Here is a 22307-nt window from a genome sequence, read left to right on the forward strand (position 1 = left end):
AGCTCAATGCTGACAGAGCAGCAGAGTCACACATCTGAGTGCAGAATTTGGGAAGGCAGCTGCGCTGATGACATTTCTTTATGGGAGATGATACCAGTTCCTGTGCCAAAGTGAGCAGGGGTTTTGGAGCAGGAACTGCAGAAGGAGCATAGCTAATGCAAACAGATAATGATGCACTGGCAGGAGCCAGACACCCGTGCTCCTGGACTAATTCTCTGCAATGTCCTGACAGCCCCAGGGTGCCTGGTGCAGGAAAGCTCTGCTCCTCTCTGGCTCCGCAAGGAGAAACCATGCTGCAGAAGGTCCAATACACAATGCTGGCAGTGCAGGTGCTAATACTGAAAGGTCTGGGAATGGAGCCTTCTCTGGAGCGGGCAAGTGGAGCAGCAGCTCTGCCATTGCCCCATGATGGTCCTTGTGCCCAAACTTTCTACCAGAGGAACTCCCTGAGGCTGAAAGTTCAATTAAGTTCCTGCACCAGGTAAGCAGGATGGCAGATAAATAACCGAAAGCACCAGACGCAGATGGAAGATTGCTCAGGAACCAGGCTGAGATACGAAGCTGCTCCATGGGAACCTAATGCATGGCTAGAAACTTACTGCCAAATCTAACCCACCATGTCAGAAAACTGAAGGAGGCAAAGGTTTGATAATGCTGACCAGCTCCACGCGCTGCTTGTGCTTCCCTAGCCCCAGCTGGATGACAGCCAGCCCCTCGGAGGCCCACTGAGGTGGCTGATAAGGGGAGACAATGCTGGACCTTGGGTTACTGGTGCTTTGCAGCCTTGCCTGCACAGCAGCTCACTGATGTCAGGGCTCTGAGGTTAAATTTGGTACAAGCTGACCCTCATCCCCTAACATAGGACTTTCAAGTCAGCACAGAGTAGCACCATTCAGTTGAAGCTGCCTGCTGCATTACTAAGAGATGCATGGGAAATCTTCCCCTGAGCCTTCCAGCTGTTGCAGGCTGGGGACTGTCCCACCTCAACCTCTATATTTGCTGGTGTAAATCACCTCTTAATGCCTTCAGATGAGAGTGCTTTGTAGCACCAGCCCCCGCTCTGTGCTGGTGGAGTGCTTCTTGAAGAAAGAGCCCATGTCTAAGGATAATACGAGCCAAAATCTGCTGAATCTTATCTTTCGTTTAAACAACCTTTCCAGCATTTGTGGCAGCAAGGGAAGTATTCAGGGAATGAATTGTTGTCTTTTTGAGGGCTTGCATGGCTAGCTTGATGGGCTAAGGGAAGGCTGAATTCCAGTGTCCTCCATAATCATTCTAGCTCTATGCTGTTATGCCCGTCACATAGATCGCCATATATCACAGGATGGTTTAAAGCTCAAGGACCCAATGTCATGTGGTGGCATGGTGCCCAGCAGGGAAAGATCAATTCAGAGGTAAATTCTCTGGTGTGGATATGGTGAGATGTGGATCTCTGATGCAGAACCCTCTCAAGGAGGATGATAGTTCTGGTTCAAAACCCAAAACAGTTGATATTACAGTAGCCCTGAAAGTTGAGTCAGTAAAACTGAAGGAGAGAGAACATCAAGGGGGAGAAGCTGAGTGCAGAAACCTCCTGAACCAATTCTGACACTGAATTGGCTGTAGCATCAAATCATATATATAGCAAGACTGTGTAATCCTGTATCTTTACACAATATGGAAAGAAAAACCTCTGTATTGGTATGAGTACTTTCAAAGACTTATAATGCTAAATATACCTTTTCAAAGAAACTATACTGGCATAAAAATTCTGTGTAAGCTAGGCATAGTTCCTGGATGGTTAAACAGTTGGTGACAATACAGCTTGGTTTCCAACAGTATTTATCAGCAGATTGGATGCCATATAGCTGTCCAATATATATGTAAGCTTAGTCCTTTCTACACTGTGTTTTTACCAGTGTAACATGCCAAATAATTTGAACAGTCTCTTGTGATTGCAGCTTAATGAGTTTCCCTGGGTTGTGCAACTGTGTGGTATATTGTTTTAATGTTGGTTTTGCTTAGTATAAGAGTTGCCTAAAAATAAGAAATAAACCCAGTGGTGAGGGGACATGTACCATCCTCCCCAGACTTGAAAAGCATGTGAGAGGTAGGTGATATAAACATGACAAGACACTTAACAGCACTGAGAACACTCCAGGCTTCCACAAGGGTTTGACCTCTGCTTGGAGTTATAGCAGAGCGATATATACTGCTCTTCATGAGCTGTGTGGCAGCCATATGCCTGTTGGAGTATTACTGTGCTGTAAAGAAACAGAGGTAATTCTTAAATCTTACTTTATTGTCGATTAAGTACATCCTCACTCAGCCCATAAATATCACGCCCTCTGTTGCCACATCGCAGGATAAGTTTTACCTGTTTCTGCAATGGTGGTGTATTTTGAGTTATTTTCAGACTGTGATCCGCTTTAGCTCAAGCCTTTATAGATGTTGCTGCTTCCTGAATAGGCATTTCTGATCTTGTATTGGTGGATACTTCCTAAATATAGCCTGCCCTTATTCCTGCAGAATCACATCTTGTTGAATGACTCCTTTGGTTTCTGAGACACATTTTGATTTTTTGTTCTTGACTTCAGAGCATTTAAAACTCTTCCCAGGCTGATTCATCTGCACATTTTAACATTACATGCTCTAATCTGCTTAACAAATTATTAATGCAGATGTTGAATGGTCCTGTACTAAGAACAGATCCCTGATTCCCCAGAGGAGCTGTCCCCAAGTTTGTCAAGGAGGTATTTTGAATGCAAACTCTGAAAAAGTTGTGCTTACAGCTTACAATGGATTTTACCTTGGCATTTTCCTGTTTGCTTAAGAAAAATAGATTAAAGCCTTTATTATAGTCAGGTTTCACACATCTCTATTTTTCCCCCTTGCCCACTAGCTTAATTATTCCAATAAGGAGTATTGGATTCATTTAAAACAGCTTGTTCTTGATTGCCTGCCTTGTTGGCATGAGCAGTTTACCAGTTTACTGAATGAAAGTGCTTATAAATTGATGATTTAATCTTTTGTTCGAACAGCTTTCTGACCTTTGAAGTTGAGCCTGCTAGCTGAAAAATCACTGCACTGCCAGGACGTTAGGCACTGGGGATGGTGCTAGAGATTCCTCAGGGATGGTTCCTTAGTTACTGCAGGGAGTTTCTTAAGGATTAAAATGCTGGGTGCTTGAGAATATGTGAACTTCATCCTATTCTTCCCCTCCTACGGCCTATGTTCTTCATGCTCTTTTTAAGACCAACACTGAGTCTCAATTAAGCAAAAGGTGAAGATGACATGACATGCTCAGTGTCTGCAATCTGCTGTCTGCTGAAAATAAAATCTCTTGCCAGTGTTAGTCCCTGGGTCTATGTAAACAAAGAAGAATGATTCTCAAAACAAAGATGTGATATCTGAGCTGCCTGGAAATGTAGCGGCAGACCATAGCCACGAGTGCAGTGCTTGCATTTGGGGGTACATGTAACATTGAGTTAAAACAGAAAGGGGCTCGGGATCTTTCAGGAAAGGTCCAGCTGTGGAAGCCCACATCATTCTGCCTCTGAAGGCAAATAAATAGCTTTGATCCAGTAAAATAGTTTTGTATCAGTCTACAACTCGCTCTCAGCTTTGTAAGATTTCCTCACCAGTTCGCATTCAGCAACTGCAAGTGAATACACTGAACTGCTGCAAACTTGTTCTGATGATTCAAATATTAACCCAGCAAGAAAAAAAAAATAATCTTTTTTCAGTTTTTATTTTATTTCATTTTCTTTCAGGCAGGGCTGAATGTGTGTGACAAAGTTATTTCTGAATGTCTGTTATTGTATTATTTCTAGGTAAATTTCCATTTGCTTTCTCCAAATGCTTTGGAGCAAAGCAATTGGTGTTTAAATACTAAATTATCTATTTAGTTTTTGCCATCTCCTTGAGACTTCCGCAGAGTAGCTCATCAGCACTCACTGCTGCTGCCTTTAGCAGAGCTACACTTAATCTAGCAGTAACAGAATATGTTAGTCCACAGAGCCTTAGAGAAAAGGACAGAGAATGTACAGGTAAATCAGGGTACAGAAAAGGAGAATGTAAAGAAAGTTAGAGGAGCTTACCATGGAGAACTACAGTGAAAGTAATAAATATATTCACCAGCAGCAGAAGAGGATGGTAGCTACATTTGTTTGCATTCAAAGAACTGCTGCAGAATTGGGCAAGTGCTCAGTCTTTGGCTATATGGCTTATACAAGCAGCCTACACTGGATCTGATGGGCAGTGTTTTTTCCAGGGGGTCTTCAGCAACGGAAGGTATAGAGTCTCTGAATTGGAGCCTCTTTTTATTCCTCTATCTCGCTGCTCCTTTTAATTCCCATTTCCTCCTCCTTCCTGGTTTAAAGCTGTCCGTAGGGCAAACCCGTATAAAATTCCTGTATCCAGAGCATCCTCCAGCAAGTTATGCCAGGGGTCTACTACCAGTTGTTGAAGTAGCATCTCCTTTTGCATGTTTTGAACTTGGACTTCGTTAGTTTAATTTGATGACATCTAATTTTTGTATTTGGAAGAGACAGTGAAGAGTTAGTCCCTATCAACTCTTCCACAAGCAGTACACAAATTCCAGGAAAGCTGGAATTTATGCCAGCTTTCATTTAGTCTTTCGCTGCCTCATGCCCTTTTTGCTTCCAAATAGCGACTGTCTTTACCTAGTTACCTTGATGAACTAACTAGAGGGATTTCAGCCTGCTTGTGTTGTTTTCAGCAGCCCAGAGTTGTAAGGAATGTAGGAGTGTGGACACTAGCCAGCAGCAAGAATATTAGCAAGTCTAGGTGGTCTTCAAACAGCCTTGAGCCAAAAGGAGTAATACTCCTTCCCATGAACATAAAACTTGGAGAAACTGGGTAGGAAACACATGTGCCTGCTCATGACCTACCTACCTCGTAAACCAATGTGAGTAAAAGAGTGTGTGACCTTTATGGTTGAAACACCTTTGTGTAACACAGAAACACTTTAAAGAGAGATTATTGGTTCCTGGACACCCTCCTGACTTTTTCTTCTCTTCTCCCAGTGGTCTGAAAATGAGATGCAGAGAGATTACTGCCTTCCAGTAACATGGTCAAAGCTTTTTATGCTGCAGTTTCATACTGCAAAAATCATAGAATTATAGAGCAGTTTGGATTAGAAGGGACCTTCGAAGGTCATCTTGTCCAGCCCTTCTGCCATGGACAGGTACATCTTCAACTAGATCAGGTTGCTCAGAACCACGTCCAACCTGGCCTTGAATGTCTCCAGGGATGGCGCGTCCACCACTTCTCTGGGCAACCTGTGCCAGTGTTTTACCACCCTCACTGTAAAGAATTTCTTCCTCACGTCCAGCTTGAATCTCCCCTCTTTTAGTTTAGAACATTACGAACAGTTCTTCCTTAGTGGGGTGTTCCTGTCCCTTCCTCTCTTCTTTGTCCAGTGCTAACCCATGTTTTGATCCCACTACAAGCTGTTTTCCAGGGAGTTAAACTAGTAGAAATCTGCTTGCTGCCTTTTCCAGGGCTAGTTTTTGCAGGTTTAGCATTGTGAACCAGCTCACTGCAGTCAGAAGAGCCGCAGTGTTGACAGAAGAGGACTGCCTGTTCCCATGGCATGTGTTAGAGCACTGTAACTCATTATGAAATTAGCAGTGTTAAATGTTAACACATGAATGTATTTTCCTCGGCAGGTAAAGGTTACGATCCACAGGGGTAATCACAAGTGTTATCTTTCATTGCTTAGAGTCCTCCCTCTACTGCATATTCTCCCACCTGTGTATCATCCTTTCCGAATTGAAGCTCGCATCTTTGTGATCCAATAGAAAAGCAGGCAGTTTGCTCCTGCAAAACCTTTAGCTACACTGTAGCCCTTCTCATCATTGCATTCTGCACACAGCAGAAATAACTCTCCATTCCCGAACAGCGTATGCTGTTCCAGTTTGAGGAGTGCGTGTGGGGGCAGCTGTATAAAGCTATGAAGTTGGTGGCACTGTGTGTGCTGTTTTTCCAGGGAAAATGGGAAAGTCAGTGACTAAGCATGAAAAAGAGAAAATCATCCCCATAGAGCTGAGTAATAACAGACACTGGAAGCAACAAAAATGGCATTTCATAGTCCTCAAGGGGAACAGGTACAGATTAGGACTTGAGGCAGCATGGGGCTCTGGGAGGCAAGTCAGGAAAATGCTGCCAAAAGGGTCATACTGTCCTCAGGTCAACCTGAGGCAGCTGTAATTGCCAGCTGTGTAAAGCCAAAGCAGTGTGCAAATCTGGCAATGACAGTCACAGAGCCATAACCTCCATCTGCATTAGAAAACCAGTGGGAGTATCTTCAACTTCCAGATGTCCTCTGCATCTTGAATGCCCCTTGGGATAATCTTTTGCCTTTACGGCCAAGCTGTGATAAATTCTGCAGTTACTTTAAATAGAAACAAAGCTCAGCTCTCTACCTTATCATTACACACTTGATTCCAAATGAGGATGCAAATAGATAAAGTGCTCCTTGTCTATTTTTCTTCTCTCATTCTTTGTTCATCATGGTCAAGAGAGACATGCCTGTTCCTGCAAGACCTTACCCACTCCTGTGCCGGCCTGGCACACAAGTGCATCACGTTTTTTAGACCCTTACGTGCTATATGAATGAAAGAGCCTGGCGGTTGTGTTTAACCTGTCACATCAGTTTTAATGCCACACTGAAAAGCAGGTTGGGTTTGTATTTTCGCTGCCTTCTCAAAATGGTTTCCAGATGACGGCCTTTCAGTACCTAACGGGGGCCTACAAGAAAGCTGGAGAGGGACTTTCTTTTTGTAAGGGCACAGTGACAGGACAGGACAAGAGGGAATGGCTTTATGCTGAAAGACCCAAATTAGATATTAGGAAGTTCTTTATTGCGGTGAGGTGCTGGCATAGGATGCCCACAGCAGCTGTGGCTGCCCCATCCCTGGCAGTGTTCAAGGCCAGGTTGGATGGGGCTTTGAGCAACCTGATCTAGTGGAAGGTGTCCCTGCCCGTGGCAGGTGGGATGGAACTCGATGACCCTTAAGGTACTTTCCAACCCAAAACATTCCATAAACGTATGAAGTGACACCCTGTGCTTTTCACACTCCAGACCAGCACTAACGTCACTGTCGGCTGTCTACCCACAGAAGCAGCGTTAGTGTACCACCACCGGTTACTTCACCCAGGCCGGCTGGGCTGAAAACCAGACCACCAGCAGCCACCCTCGTTTCGCGCACCGGCGAGGGCCTCGGAACGGCCGTGCTGCCCGGCAACCACCCCCGAACCACACCAACTGCCCACGGCCGGTACCCCCTCCCTGACCTAGATTCCCGGGGGAAGGGGGGTGGCCGCCGCCTCCGCCAATCGCCAAGTTGTGCCACAGTCACGTGGGGCGGCGGTGACGCGCAGGGCCGCATCCATTTTGCGTCGCTGCTGCGGGGCGGTGCGACAGTGAAGAGCTGGACGTCGGGGAGGAAGGAGAGAACTGCCCATTAGCCGAGTGCTGACCACCTCGCGTCCGCCCGGCTCGGCTCACACCGAGACCCGCAGCCCAGGTTCGTAACAGCGCGGGAGGGCTCCCCTCGGAGCGCTTCTGCGTCGGGGAGCAGGGTCGGTGGCGCAGGGAGTTCCGGCTGCGCGGCCGGTGTTCCTGTCGCTCTGTTTCACTGTGGTGCTCTTCGTGGAGCAGGCCCCGTGGCGTTGCCGTTGGGTGCGGCCCGGGCCGCCATTTTGTGGCGGAGCAATGGCGGTCCGTTGTTTTCTCTTGCCGCGGGGGGGGTGTGGGTTGGGGGAGCAGCGCGCATGCGCGTGCAGGGGCCTGCGACTGCAGTGGGCGTCGGTTTGTTGTGGGCGGGGCTGTTTTCCGGACTTCGGGTTCCGATTGGCGCAGGCTGAGGCGGGGGCTACTTGGCTCCTTCCTATTGGCCTGGAGTGGGGGTGAGCTGTGGGCTCAGAGGGGTGGGGGGGCTGGCTGCTGAGTCACCGGGCAGGGCCGGGCCGTTAACGGGTTGGGCGCCGTGTCTCCCGCAGTGACCTCCGCCGCACACCGCCATGAGCGGCTGCCGTGTCTTCATCGGGAGGCTGAACCCGGCTGCCAGGGAGAAGGATGTGGAGAGGTTCTTCAAAGGATACGGTCGCATACGGGACATCGATCTGAAGAGGGGGTTTGGGTTTGTGGTGAGTGCGCTCCTCTGCGGGGCTCGGTGGTCCCCGTCCGCTGGTCGGCACTCGGATCTCATGCACGTGTGATGTGCACGGTTACTTTTAAAGATAGTGCTTTTAACGTGCGCAGCTAAGTATGTTGTGTGGCAAATAAGCATTTGTTAATTTCTTGGAGACGTAGTTTTTTACTTTCATGGTTTTGCTATGGTGGTTTTGCAGGAATTTGAGGATCCGAGGGATGCAGATGATGCTGTCTATGAACTGGATGGAAAAGAGCTTTGTAGTGAGAGGTGAGGTACCCCATTTCGTGGATATATAAGCTTACATATCTAAAATAAGTAGATCAATTTAAACTTGTATTGTGTTATCAGTACGGTTTAACATAATTTTTTGTTTTGTTTGAGTTTTCTTTTTCCAGTGACTGTTATTAAAGAAATATGTAAAAAGAAAAAAGTAAAAAAACCCACGGTTTTCTGTTTCTTTTTTTTCCTCAGGGTTACAATCGAGCATGCAAGAGCACGCTCTAGGGGTAGAGGCAGAGGGAGGTACTCTGACCGTTTTAGTAGCCGCCGTCCACGCAGTGACAGGAGGTATGTATGGCTTAGAACTGGCATAGTTTAAAAAAGCATACTGTGGGCTCATCTGAGAGCTCATCCAAGAACATGAGCTAGAATGAGAGATGAAAAGGTACTTGCCTTTTTAGTCTTTTTACAAAACTACTCAGATATGCTTGTCATCTTTATGCTCTCTCTTCAGAGTATTTAATGCTTGTTTTAGATTACTTGGGGCACTAATAGCTGAGTTGTAGTAATGGTGATATGCTGATGCTGGTCACTGTAATTACTAATAAAAGCCTCAACTGTTTATTTCCAAACAGAAATGCTCCACCTGTAAGAACAGAAAATCGTCTCATAGTAGAAAATTTGTCATCCCGAGTCAGCTGGCAGGTTTGTTGAAACACGATTAACTATTTTGACTTCATTTAATGGGTATGTAATGTAATAATTTTGTAAATAGTTAATTAAAATTAAATCTAATGGATTCAAAACATTTATATAATTAATGTAATTTTAATTAATGCAATTTACATATTTTGAATTTTAACTAGTTAATTTTAATTTTTAATAATAAATGTGTATTTTTGAGGATATATATTTATTTATTCTTGTTTATTTAAATCCATTTTAACCACATATTAAACCCTTTATTTGCCAGCCTATCTGTGTCGTTGGCCTTATGACGAGGAGTGCCTGTGGGTTATCCTAATCGTTCTGTCTTGGTCACTCTTGGTTGGGCCTGGTTGACTTTCCAGTCAGCTCCTACAATGTCACATGGCCACCTCTAGATCTGTGTTTGCCGGTCTAGACGTAATCGATGCACTCCTTAAAGTGCCACATTGCAGCGATCCCAGAGCGTTTACGAGATCTGATTCCTAAGTTGAGAGCTGTTCTTCCTGTAACGCTTCCGAATAAAGAGGTCCTGGTCGAAAAGAGTTGAAAGATACGAAATTAGGTGGTCGTTGGAATCCTGATCGCAGTAAAGTGGTCCTTGGTAACATCAAGCATAGCGAATGTCTGGATCCATCAATAGTCTCCTAATAAGGGAGCGCAGTGCGATTAATGGCTTCCATCGACTGGGTAGTGTTCGTCAAGTGGGTGGCGAAGAGCCAGTCGGGCATAAATCATGACGGTATCTCCGGTCGCTTAATGCAGTTTGCTGCTTGGCTAGCCTAGGGAATTGTTAATAAAGGTAAAGTAAACTATATTTTTAATGACATACGGGGCACAAAATAATTGGTGTTACATAAATGTAATTCTGTATGCCTGTAAGACTTGTAATGTAAATGGAGGCTGAAATAATTCAAAAATCTATGGGTATTTCACACTCAGTCCATTATATATACAAATGTACTTGATTTCTCTCTCTCTCTCTCTCTCTTTCTCTTTCTTTCTTATTTAATCTGTATAGTCTCTGTAGACTAATGTTTTCCTTAATTTTAAGATCATTTATTAGCATTTTGCTTAAAGCAATATGCTGTTTTATTTCGTGCCCTGATTGAGATAATTCAGTTTTGGTAGAATACAAGTATGGCAGTTGCCATGTTTGTAATTTATCTAACATCTTCTCTTCCAGTAGTCATAAGTTTCTTTTGGGTTTATCTGGTTTTGTATAGATAAGTGTTAATGTCACTTCTTTGCATAACATAACTGGTCTTGTGTTAGGATCTCAAAGACTTCATGAGACAAGCTGGGGAAGTAACCTTTGCAGATGCACACAGACCTAAGTTAAATGAAGGGTAAGCCTCTAACAACACCTCTTGGAAGCTGTAGAGTACTGTTTGTATCGTACTTGGGGAGGGAAGCTGGCTACTTCCAGTGCTTAGCAGCTGTTCTTGGCTTAATTTAGCTACCCTTTGAAAATACATTCTCTTGTATTTTGGGAGGGGAATTCTTCATTTCCTGTTTGAGTTACAAGAAGGAATGAGTACACTAGGCAGTGAGGGATTCTTTGAGTTGTTGAGCTGTTTATTTTTCCCAGGGTATGTTTTACTCTATCACCAAAATTGCCACTTGTGATAATGAGATCTGTGCTTTATTTTGGCTTGATTTTTTTTCTTTTTTTTTTTTCCTTCCCTGTAGGGTGGTTGAATTTGCCTCTTACAGTGATTTAAAGAATGCTATCGAAAAGCTTTCTGGTAAAGAAATTAATGGAAGGAAAATCAAACTAATTGAAGGCAGCAAAAGGCACAGGTACAGATTTCTGTTCTCTTAAATAACGCTTAAGTGTTAACGAAGAAATCTTTGAAGTCCGTGGCCAGGCAACTGAACGGGAGACCAGTGATTGCCTGGTTATGGTAGTGGTCTGTGATGTTTCATTGCTAATAACCAATGCTCTTCTGTTTTCTCAGTAGGTCCAGAAGCAGGTCACGGTCTCGTAGCAGAAGCTCATCCAGGTCTCGGAGTCGTTCCCGCTCCCGCAGCCGCAAATCCTACAGCAGGTCAAGGAGTAGGAGCCGTAGCAAGTCTCGATCAGTTAGCAGATCTCCAGTGCCAGAGAAAAGCCAGAAACGTGGTTCTTCCAGTAGATCTAAATCTCCGTCATCTGAGGATCGGCAGAGGTCTAGATCAAGATCCAGATCTGTTGACAGTGGCAACTGAGCTTATAGTTCAGTTATGGGGGCCCTTTTTTTAAACCATACTTGCTAAAAATTGTGGTAAGTATGTGACTTTCTGCGGGGAAGGGTTTGGATGGGGAGGGGGGAGGAGTGGGAAAACTTTGTAGATGTGGACCACGGTGGGAAGGGTTATTGACTAATTGTATTAAATGTCTTTTGATAACCCTTTTCTTGCTCACATTTTTTGTGACTGTCTGAAGTGTATAGTTTGTGTATATTGGCAGAGCTCTTTATAACTAAAGCGGACAACTTTAACTTTTTTGTACTCAAAAAAAAGTCATCGGAACACTTAATTCCCAGTATATTCAACTGTGAAGAGCAACTTGGAACATTAATTTAATATTTCATAAAATCATAGAATAGTTCTGGTTGGAAAGATCCTTAAGTTCCAACCCCCCTGCCGTGGGCAGGGACATCTCCCACTAAAACCATGCCATCCAGTTTCAAATTAAACTAATAGCTTTAGGCATCTAAGAGCTCTACATGTGCTGTACATAAAGCTTTATTTCAGAGAGTATTTTTTTGTGCTTTTGGACCATTGTTTCAGCTATAGATCAGCGGATTGAATGCTGGTCAGTACTGGTAATAAAACTTTATTTTAAAAGCTTTTCATTTAATATGACTTGCACTACACTTAAGAAGATGCCCATTTCACTTACCTATGGTAATAATATTCTATAAAGCACCCTAATTCTTGATACTTAAGAATTAAATAGCTCAAATAAAATATAAAGAAACATGCCTCTGCTTCTAGTGTGTTCTTAAGTGTTTGAGAATGTGCCTTGTGTTGGACAGTGTGAAAATACTTCTCAAAGATGGGTCTGCAGCGAAGTGATGTATGGGGAGGAGGTAACTTACTTTTATATACATTGTGCCATGTACTTAGATGTCTCTATACTGAAATAACCTTGGGTATAAGGAGAATCCTACTGTGACAGTAGTAAAAAATGGAATGGACAAGTCATTGAGGTTTTAATGACTTACGGATAATAGGCATTGGTGTGTTTTGTGCGCGTGTATGAGGGAATAGTGAGGTGGGGGTAAAGCATTTTCATAGGTGTTAGTCCTTGTTCTGGAGGAAGGGGAGGGACTTTGGAGCTGGTGGGTGGGAGTACTGCAGCAGTGGTACCCTGGAGATCTGTGGTTCAGTGTTTGTGCCTTGCAGGGGCAGTAACTGCAGTCCCTGTGCTTCTCAAGCCCTCACACAAGCTACAAGAAAGAGCTTTAGAATTTATTAAAAAAAAAATTGCAAAACTACTGTAGTAATCCATGAAAAGCTTTACAAATGTCTTTGGAGCCTAGGCTGGGCTTTGGATTAAGGTGCTAGGAAATGCAGGGTGGTTCCCCTCAGGGAGGTTCCTCGCTTGGTGTCTGTTGCAGAGGTCTCGTGTTCCAGGCTGGTGAGAGAGACGGAGCTTTGTGTTTTGTGATCTGTCAGGGCAGCACAGTATCAAACTGCCACGCACTCCTGGGGGCAGGCATGGGGAAGGGTTTGGACTGATGGATGGTTAATTGGATTGTTAGTAGGCAACGTTGGAGAGTGGGAGGCTTCACCCTCAGCAGTATCCTGGTTTGGCTGCTGGATCACCTGAGGAGGTGTAGTAGAAGAGGGGTGTAGCCCCTAAGGGCAGAGGCAACATTGAGGCTCATCTGGTGAGTATGAGGGGTAAAGTTAGCTGTGTCATCTCAAAGTCAGTAGATCTTTCCTGCTTACTTGAAGGATCATGTGTGTCATGGAACTTGGCTCCAAATGGAACCCAGGGGACTGAAGGCACCTGGTGATTGGAGTGGGGTGGGATTTCAGACACTTGCCTCCCTCAGGCTAAATATGAAGTGCTACCTGCTCTATGAATATTCTGAATTCCATTTTGACCACGCTGCTTGCCGTGTAAGCAGCATGAACAGATGTGTCTGCATTTCACCTGGGGAGCTTGCTGTTTCAAAACTTCAGTTTAAAACAGGTTAAATTCTGGCCAGAAATCTATTCTGCATTTACTACTAATAAACAAGCCTGTTTGTTCTTAGTCAAGATGGATTACACTAGGTTACGGTGCGTATTTCATAGATTCATAGAATGGTTTCGGTTGGAAAGGACCTTAAAGATCATCTAGTTCCAACTCCTGTTGCTTCAAAGCCCACTGAACCTGGCCTTGAACACTGCCAGGGATGGGGCATCCGGTGCTTCTCTGTACAGCCTGTTCTGGTGCCTCAGTTTCATACCAGCAACACTGCAACTGTTAATGTGAGTCTTCCCTCATACTTGTTGGGTGATGGTAGCTAGATGGTGTCCTGAACAGCTGGTATGTTAGTTCTATGGACCGAGGCACATTCAGTGTTCATCACGGCTTGCTGGATCCAAACTCAACGTGCCAAGACGGTTTGCATTGCTCTGTTCAGTTTTTGTGGCTTCTGCTGTGGTACACTGTGCCCTGCTCAGGGTTTGGAAATTGGGAGTGACCAGCAGTCCACAGGCTGCTCAGCTGCATACTGGGTCTTGGCTGTTCACCAAGAGACTGACACCTCGTTTTGGGTCTTTATTACAGAAATTAATCTTCAGCAATGCCTTCAGGAACTGCTTCAGACATGCACCATAAAAAAGGGAACTAATGTGGGCAACGATTTTCATATGTACAAAACTGGGGCAGTCACTTGGGAGCGTGGCCCGGAGCTCTCTCAGAGGGTTGTTATGATGACTTGGAGGTCTCCCTCATAGGCAGGCAAAGAGAGGCTTAGGCAGGAGCCAGACCTCTGGGAAATAACAATGAGGGTGCAGACAGCTCTGTGGCAATCCCTTTGTCAGGCAGAAAACAAGCATATAGATTAAGTGTCTTACACAGAACTGCTGGAGACCTGTAAGCCGGGTGCAGGTGGTGGAGTTTGGAGAGGTTGTGATAGCAGCTGCTGCAGAGTACATCTGTACTGTTTTCCTGGTTTCCCACTGTTTCTGCAGGGTCTTAACACTGGTTTAATGTTTTGAGCACCAACTGTATTCATACCAGCACAGAGCAGGTTTGCTGCACCTGAAGAAAATCCGTCATGAGAATAGGCAGTTCTGAAGCCAGTTATGGAAAGATTGTGACACAGCTGCAGTTGGTGTTGCTGCGTGATCTGAAGCAGAATGAGGACCTTGGAAGTCCTGCCAAAACACTTAAGCCATTTTGTTTCAGTCCATTGTATCTCAGAGCCTGGAGAGCCACCCTTTTTTAACAGTCTTGCAAGCACCTGTATGGTGGTTTCCAATACCAGCTGCTTTGCACTGAAGGCACAACTGAGGATCCAAACTGATTAGATTGGTTCTTCTTCTCCATTAAAAGTCATCCTTCAGCATGACGCTGAATAGCAGGTAAAAGGCTCTTGTAGCAGCTGCTCAGCTGTCCCGAAGGACTAGAGAAAGCTGGTTTGGAAGCATCAGAAGGCTGACTTGTGGAAGACTTCATGCAGCAGTGCATTCTCCAGTCTTCACTGACACTCAGCTGGGCTTTGGCATTGTGGACCTGCTGAAGTTGGGCAAGTCTACCTCACATCTGTACTAATGCCGTATTTTAATTAAACTGGACTCTATTTATATACTTTGCTAGCAAAAGATCCAAATATTTCCTTCCTTCAGCTGCAGTACTTGGCAGTTCTGTCCTCTTCTTCCTACTCCAAAAGTGACACTGTTCAGTGAACCTCTCAAATCTCAGCTTTGCTACAAACTGTTGTGGCATTAAAAAGTGTCTAATGTTCTCGTGTAGTTTTATTCCATATAAACACCCTAGTTCTTTGCATGTGCTCAGTGCAAGTCATAGCTTTAGCAGGATGTCCATCCTAGTTTGAGCACAGGCCTCAGAAAGTCTCTAAGCACTGATAGTATACAGCTATATGAAACATTCTGATGATGCAAGAAGTCGTAATTTCTAATGTCTTCAGTTACCTCTGAATTTTTGACTGTGATTTGTATTTGATGTATTGAGTAGGTAACCCTGAGTTTAAAAGGTGACTGGATGCTGCCTCTAAAAGGCAGTGATTCATTGGTAGTTGTACTTTAAATGTATGCAGTTTGGACTGGAAAGTGTACAAAATGCAGCAGCAAAGCTGTACTTGCCACTTGATCTCTTTATTCTGTCATAGATCCTAAAGACCAGGATAAGCGGAAGTCCTTCTCCAAGCTGGAACAGCAAGTAGAGTAGTGGGAAGAAGTACAGGGGGGCAATGATTTCTGGGGCAAAGGCAACCTTGAGGATAGTAGAGCAAAGCTGAATGTTCTGGCAGCCCGTTTCCATGCACACTGTCCACCTGCATCCGAGGCAGGAAAAGTTGAGCAGGTTACAGATTGGATCCACTTACAAACAACTTCAAATAAACCCTGCCCACCTTGCTGCTGCAATGCTTTGTGCATTTGTCTCTGCTGAAAGCTGCTTTATCAGGAGCAATACTGGAATCCCTAGAAGAGATTGCCCCATGATCCCATTGCAATGGGCAGAGACAGATCACATTGTAAGTGTGGACTTTGTGCTTAATGGTGTTTGGAGGCCTTAGGTCCTGCTCTGGGCTCTGCAACTTCCTGTTGGAAAGTAATCTCCTTCCCAGGTGAAAAGAGAAGTCTAAGGTGTGAAGGCAGAAATTGGTGAGGACTAGGGGGCTTCCTACCTGAATTAGGAGGATAAGAAAGGGAAGGAGTGGGTTTTATATGCGGGCTTTCCATCCTGAATTCCTGGGGCTGCAGCAGAAACCACTGACAGGCTTGGGGTAGTTACCAGCTTAAGAATAGTTGTGTTTAAGAAAACTTGAGGTTTTGTCTCTGTTGGTGTTTCCCAATTAGCTGATTTTCTGTGTGGTGCTATTAATTCTTGTATTTCCCCAGTTTATTACCAAGATCAGAGGCTGGTAGTGTGTATTTAGCACATTACTAGTGACCTTAAGTCAAAACCATTCATCTGCTTGTTCAGTGAGCCTACCATCCCTTCTGTGGTGGTCAGGTACCAGTGTTAAATAAACCTGCTCCAGCTATTCCTCTCTTCTCTGATGAGCCAAGCAGAGGTTGAACTGATTTCTCTCCCCGCTCAAGGTTTGGGTGTTACTGACTTGGGACCAGTGTGCAGTGTGTCTGCTTATACTCCTAGGGCCTGTTTTGGGAGACTGCCGTGTTTATCCTTCAGAATTACATCTGTGTCAAAACCCCCATTTTCACCATTGCTCCGTAGACCAGAGCTGGCATACATCTGTTCCTTCTGGCAACAGAGTGAGGGAAGTGGGGACTGGAGGAACATACAGGTCATTAAGCTTGAAGACTGCAGAGAGAGCATAGCCCAGCAGGAATCCAATAAAAGGCATCAAGGCAGAAGATCCCAGGAGGGATGGTGAGAAGACAACCATGATATTGCTTCCCATATTGGCCACAGAAAGAACAATTATTGCAGCAGATGACACTAGCAGCAGAACCATCCCTGCCTGAAATAAAAGCAGTCAAGTCATGGACAAGAGAGAAATCCCCAGCAAAACTTCCCTCACCTGCTGGAAGCAGCTGTGCCCGGTTCTCTGTCCCTCACATATGTAAGTATAAGTGAGAATGCGTAAGTGTTTTTGATGGATATAAATGTTAGTAATCAACGAGAGACCATTCTGAGGTATTACCTACAGACACCTTAAATAACTAAGTACATTTCTGGTCTATATGCAAAATGGCTAGTGCTTCCTCCCCCAGCCACTTGTTTCTCAGGCACTGTTACGTGTCTCTGTCTACATCCCCTTTGAGTCTTCTCCACCCAAAGCAGGCAGGGAGGAAACTGCTTCACTTGCAGGTAGAGCCCGCCTACAGCACATGTGGAACGTGACAGCTATATTTTCACATTGTCTCATTGGTGTCCTGTGACATGGCAGATGAAGGAGCTGGGGAATTTTGGGAGGCAGAATATACAGCTCTCCTGCATGTCTGTCCACTTTGGAGTCCCATTTGGATGGAGTTTTCAGGTGTTTCTTAAAAGCAAGTCTCTACCCCTTCCCTCTTTTGTAGAGAAGATAAATGGAAAGCTGGTGTTAGCAGAAAGGAACATGACCCAAGGGTCAGCTGGGGCAGTGTAGGTTGCCTTGTTATGATAGGCTTTTAAAGCTTCTTTTGAAACAGTCGAGTCGTCACTGCCCTGTGCTGGGTAAAGGGACCTTTGAAGAGCTTTGGTCCTCCTACATCTGCTCTAGCCTGACTCATGGGTTCCCACGCTTGTTAAAGATTAGTGATTCCTAACATAATTTTGTCAGGTCTGTTACTAAGTCTTGGCATCCATTTCTTGCCATACTTGGTCCTAGTTTCTCTGAAATGAAGCCTCAGTGAAAAAACCTACGAAAACCAGGTTCACAAAGTTGTTTGTTAGCAGCAGTCTGGATACTGCTAGTGGAGCTCTCAAGGTAGACTATGGTGTAGTTGGATGTCTGGGTTTTCTATTTGCTGTTTAGATGCCTGATGTACAAAGGAGGCAGGGAGATGATTCCAGGCATAAGTAGGCGCATAGCGATTTAGTGGCTTCTGCTGGACAGATATCTCTTTGATGTAAGCACCAACTGGGATGTCACTATTGCCCTGTGCTAGACCTCTTGAGAACAGCAGGGTGGGGGTTTTGGTTGGTTGTTTTGGTTTTGGTTTTGTGTTTAATCTGGGGTCTGCTTTGGTTCTGACTGGAGTGGGAGACAGTGTCTATGAGGTTCATTAGTGCTGCTTGTAGCAAAAGAGAACTGTCGTGGTTTAACCCCAGCCAGGCAGCTCGTTCACTTGCTCCTCCCCTTCTTGCCTTCCCCCTACTCCTGGAGGGACAGAGAGGAGAATTGAAAAGAATGCAACTCCCACAGGTTGGGATAAGAACAGTTTAGTAACTAAGGTATAACACAAATCACTACTGCTACCACCAATAATAGTAATGATAAAGGAAATAACAAGGGAAGAGAATACAAGACCTCAGCACCAGCTGACCGATAACTCCCCCCCCCCCCCCCCCCAGCCTGACCAAGCACCCACCAATACCTCCTCCAACCCTGCAGTCTCTTAGCCCTTCCGGGTAACTCCCAGTTACATCCCGGGCATGATGTGCTGTGGTATGGAATACCTCTGTGGTCAGTTTGGGTCAGGTGTCCTGTCTCTGCTTCCTCCCGGCTTCCCCTCCTCCCTGGCAGAGCATGAGGCTCACAAAGTCCTTGGCCAGACCAAACATTTGAGCGTTACCAGCTCTGTTCCCAGGCCCAAAATCAAAAACACAGCGCTGCATCAGCTACTAAGAAGGAGAAAAATGACTGCTACTGCTGAACCCAGGACAAAAACGAAGGTTAAACTGAAGCCAACAAAGGAGAGCAAGGTAGGAAGTTGCTTGCAAAATGTTTTTTGGCTGGAAAAGGTGGAGAACTTCCTTTTGGGCAAACATTTTAATGACTAAAGAGGTGAAGTGGATGTCTTGATTCTGTCCAACCCTTTCACTGATTTGTGGTGTGCCTTAGAGAAGTTAGTATTTCCATGCTTCTATTTTTCAAAACTTCCTGAGGCCCTCAGTTGAAAGGCAGCTAGCACAGGATACTTTTTACCTTGATGATAAAGCCAGTGTACTGTGGTTTCTTCTTATTCAAGATGATGCTGATGGCACAGGGGATTAGCAGCAGCACCAGGGATGTGATTATCCCTTTGTAAGGTATCTTGCCCTCCAAATCACCCTCATATAGTCCTCCCGAGTAAAGGTACAGAAGCAGAGGCATTAGTTAATTGCCAGGAGCATTGAACATGAGGTCATTACAATGCTGAGATGAAGAAAGGACCCCTCAGTAGAAGAATGACACTTTTAAAGTTGAATATGCAGATTTTCCTGATAACCTGGAGACATGGTTTTAATATAAGGCTTTACCTTGTTCTCTCCCAACCTGCCACTGAGATTTCACCAACATTACTGTCAGGTTGTAGGAGGATGTGATATGAATAAAGGAGCAGATAACTCCAGTTCTACACAAACTCAGACAGGACCCTTGTTGTGGGTACAGCTCATGTCTCAGAAATTCACCAGTGACAGAGAAAGTGATGCTTCATGTTTTCTCCCTGGATTTTGTTTTATCACTAGAGTTTGTTGGAGAGTGGTGTTCTGCTTGTTCAACATTGCTCACTGATGCAGCCTCTTCAGGCAGCGTGTTCCGCTTACACAGAACTATATGTTGCTATATGGATCAATATAACATGTATATGATGTTTGTACTGCTATGTGGAGGTTAAAAAGTGCTCCTGCACTCATCTCATCAGGAGCAGCAAGCCATATTCTTCAGAGAAAGGTAGAAAATCCCATTTTGTTGTAAAACAGGGACAAGTTTACCTATTCAGCAATATGGGTTCTTTAAAAATAGTCTAAACTTCATTATTCAGCCTTTGCCCAGCTTCTTGGAGGTGGCTAATGTTGATTAAGTTAGTTTCCGATCCAGTCATATTGGCCTGGGCAATGAGCACGTACTCAGCTTTCCTTACCTGAAGTTCATGTCCCCTCTCAGTGCCAGACTAAAGATGTTGGAGAGGTTTCCCCCATGGGCAGCAACCACAGATGAGGATGGCCAGGGATTCTGTAGCACCCAGCTTGCCCAGCACAAATGCTGTCAAGGACATGATGCCATGCTGGGCTGTTCCCCAGTTGCCACTCCTTTGGGTTTCCTGAGGTGAGCTGTGATCCTAGCTATCTCCATTGTACACCCCAGAGATACCATGACGATGAAGAGGGCCACAATAATGACTGCATTCGGGGCTTTGTCCATGGCCTGCTAGCCAAATGCAAATGGTGGTGCCACACTGATCAAGGGGGTGCTCCGTGTGTGACCTGGGCTCCAAAACTCTGGGCTTTCAAAAGCTCCCTTGATCTTGTTCATCCTGATGAAGGGTTTAGAGGTCCCTTCTGTAAGTGGCTGGGAAGGAGAGGGAGGGGTTGATTCACGAGTCCAAATAACATCCAGTTAATGCAAGCAAAACATGAGTTTTTTCTTCCAGGCCACCGCTCTTATCATTCAGCAGCTGTTGAAACATAAACCCATGTTTCAGCAATCAGCTGTGAACCCCATTCGCTTCAGTAATATGTTGTGCAGTTTGTGTTGTGCTCTGGTTCCCCACCTCTTCCAGCATCTGCTCTTACCATGAGAATGAGGACATAGCTAGTGAGAGCAACAGGGACACTCATTTAACACTGGTAAAGGCAGGCACTTCATAGAGTGAACCAAAAGAACTCTCATCCACAAGATACTGCTGAGGCTAATGCTTAAAAATATGATGCATCCATGGTACTTTATTTTCAACAAGGGTTATAAAATGCTTGTGCTTCTGGCTATAAATAAATCTCTCAATAGGAGGGCTTGGAAGAAACTTCCTCCGTGGATGACTGATTTCTCTAGTAAACTCTTAGGGGCCTTCAGGTCTCTTTTCCTGATGCGGTAAGTCTGCCACTGCATAAAGTGTGTACAGGAATGCATTCTTCAAGCCTTACCAACATCTGAAATGTTGCTCCCTCGTTAGTGCTGAGGGCATGTTCTGCCTCAACCAACCTCTGCAGTGCAAATCTGTGCTTTCAGGACCTGAAGTGCTCTGCACCATGATCCAGCCAGGAGTGCAGTCATCACCCAAGCTCTCCTGGCAAAGCCAAGTAGGCAGCTTTTACTCACCCCAGACTGGTACCTGCTTTGTGCTTTCAGTACAAGGATGCACAGTACAACATGCATTCAGTACTCTGGTGTGCAGGGAAACAAAGCTGGGCAGCTGGTGCTGGGGCAGGAAGAGGGATCAGTTTGGTGGCTGATGAGGATTGTTCCTCCATGTCATGGTTTAAGCCAAGCCGGTAACTGAGAGCCACACAGATGCTCACTCACTTCCCCCTCTTCTTCCTCCCCCCTGCTCCCAGAGGGATGGGGAGCAGAATCGAAAGGATGTAACTCCCATGGGTTGAGATAAGAACAGTCCAGTAACTAAGGTGTAACACAAATCACTGCTGCTACCACCAATGATAATAATGATAAGGGAAATAACAAGGGAAGAGAATACAACTGCTCCCTACCTGCTGACCAATACCCAACCCGACCAAACAGTGATCTAACCCTTCCAGGTAACTGCCCCCAGTTTATATACTGGGCATGACGTGCTGTTGTATGGAATACCCTTTTGTGGGTCAGGTGTCCTGTCCCTGCTTCCTCCTGCTTCCCCCCCTCCCTGGCAGAGCATGAGACTCAGAAAGTCCTTGGTCAGAGTAAACATTACTGAGCAGCAACTAAAAACATCAGTGTTATCAATGCTGCTCTCAGGCCGAAAGTCAAAAACACAGCACTGCACCAGGTACTGCGACGGAGAAAAATGACTGCTACTGATGAACCCAGGACACTTCAGTTGCTCCAGGTGAGCTCTGTGCATTCCCCACTGCTCCTCTGCAGGTTTTGCTTTCATTTAAGGCATTTATTGTCTTCAAATCAACCTAAGCCAACCCCTAGGTCTGGTGCAGGACTCTAAAAGAGCTAAGCATGTTAAACTAGAGCAAAGTGGATGCTGTTACCTTACATGCTTGTGGATGTGGCTGTAGGAGGCTTCAGTGAGATTACCTGCTGCTCCAACCCTTCCTGGCTGAGCTTGGTGACTAACAGCTCTCTTTGGTCTTTCTGCTTCAAGAAAGTCTTTCCCCCTTGGTAAATCTTGTCCTCTGCTTGCAGAATATAAAGCTTGGTTCTAAAAGCCTGGGTAGATGGCAAAGTTGTTATATGACAGTTGTGTTACAGGACTGGGGAGGGGATTTTAACCACAGAGGTGAGCTGCTATCTGGCTGAGTTCAATCTGTTTGCTGAAGGGCATTATAATGCTGCAGTAATGTGTGCATCACTGCCATTCACTGAGGAGCTTGGCAGGCTCAGCCTCCCCAGCCCCATTGCTCTCAAAGCACTGCTGGCGGCAGGCAGGAATGTTGGAGCTGTTCTCCCTGTTTCTGTCCACTTGCTCTTGTTTTGGTTGGGAACTCTGTTCTCCAGGCTGGCAGCCGGG

At 45.2% G+C, this 22307-nt stretch overlaps 2 protein-coding genes across 5 annotated transcripts; one reads left to right on the plus strand and one right to left on the minus strand.

The window, feature by feature from the left end:
* Positions 1–7378: 7378 nt before the first annotated feature.
* On the plus strand, positions 7379–15398 carry SRSF5 (serine and arginine rich splicing factor 5). 4 transcript variants are annotated; one of them, XR_009729585.1, is made up of 9 exons: positions 7383–7532; positions 8008–8154; positions 8359–8429; positions 8634–8729; positions 9017–9086; positions 10362–10435; positions 10779–10889; positions 11048–11353; positions 14629–15398. XR_009729585.1 is itself a non-coding variant. In XM_061380337.1 (8 exons), the coding sequence occupies exons 2-8, from the start codon at positions 8029–8031 to the stop codon at positions 11295–11297; spliced, it is 795 nt and encodes a 264-aa protein (XP_061236321.1). In that variant the 5' UTR covers positions 7381–7532; positions 8008–8028; the 3' UTR covers positions 11298–11477. The 4 variants fall into 4 exon arrangements, 3 of the variants coding, with proteins under 3 accessions (XP_061236322.1, XP_061236321.1, XP_061236320.1); XM_061380337.1 differs by lacking the exon at positions 14629–15398 and having other exon boundaries at positions 7381–7532; positions 11051–11477; XM_061380336.1 differs by lacking the exon at positions 14629–15398 and having other exon boundaries at positions 11048–11477.
* Positions 15322–21348, minus strand: SLC10A1 (solute carrier family 10 member 1). The gene is given in 7 exon segments (XM_061380359.1): positions 15322–15596; positions 16567–16744; positions 18857–19029; positions 19032–19066; positions 19776–19831; positions 19833–19930; positions 19933–21348. Coding segments are annotated over 7 exon segments (939 nt in total). The 5' UTR covers positions 20057–21348.
* Positions 21349–22307: the final 959 nt, after the last annotated feature.

The sequence above is a fragment of the Neopsephotus bourkii genome, unplaced genomic scaffold, assembly GCF_033783945.1.
Source record: "Neopsephotus bourkii isolate Nb327-2 ecotype Australia unplaced genomic scaffold, CSIRO-AGI_Nbou_v1 NB_1792, whole genome shotgun sequence".
NCBI lineage: Eukaryota > Metazoa > Chordata > Aves > Psittaciformes > Psittacidae > Neopsephotus > Neopsephotus bourkii.

Excerpts from the sequence above, each read along its gene's own strand:
- SRSF5 (XM_061380336.1), top strand. The coding sequence starts at position 8,029 with ATGAGCGGCTGCCGTGTCTTCATCGGGAGGCTGAACCCGGCTGCCAGG. Across the intron at positions 8,730-9,016 it reads CGTCCACGCAGTGACAGGAG|AAATGCTCCACCTGTAAGAA; the intron begins GTATGTATGGCT and ends ATTTCCAAACAG. Across the intron at positions 9,087-10,361 it reads CATCCCGAGTCAGCTGGCAG|GATCTCAAAGACTTCATGAG; the intron begins GTTTGTTGAAAC and ends GTCTTGTGTTAG.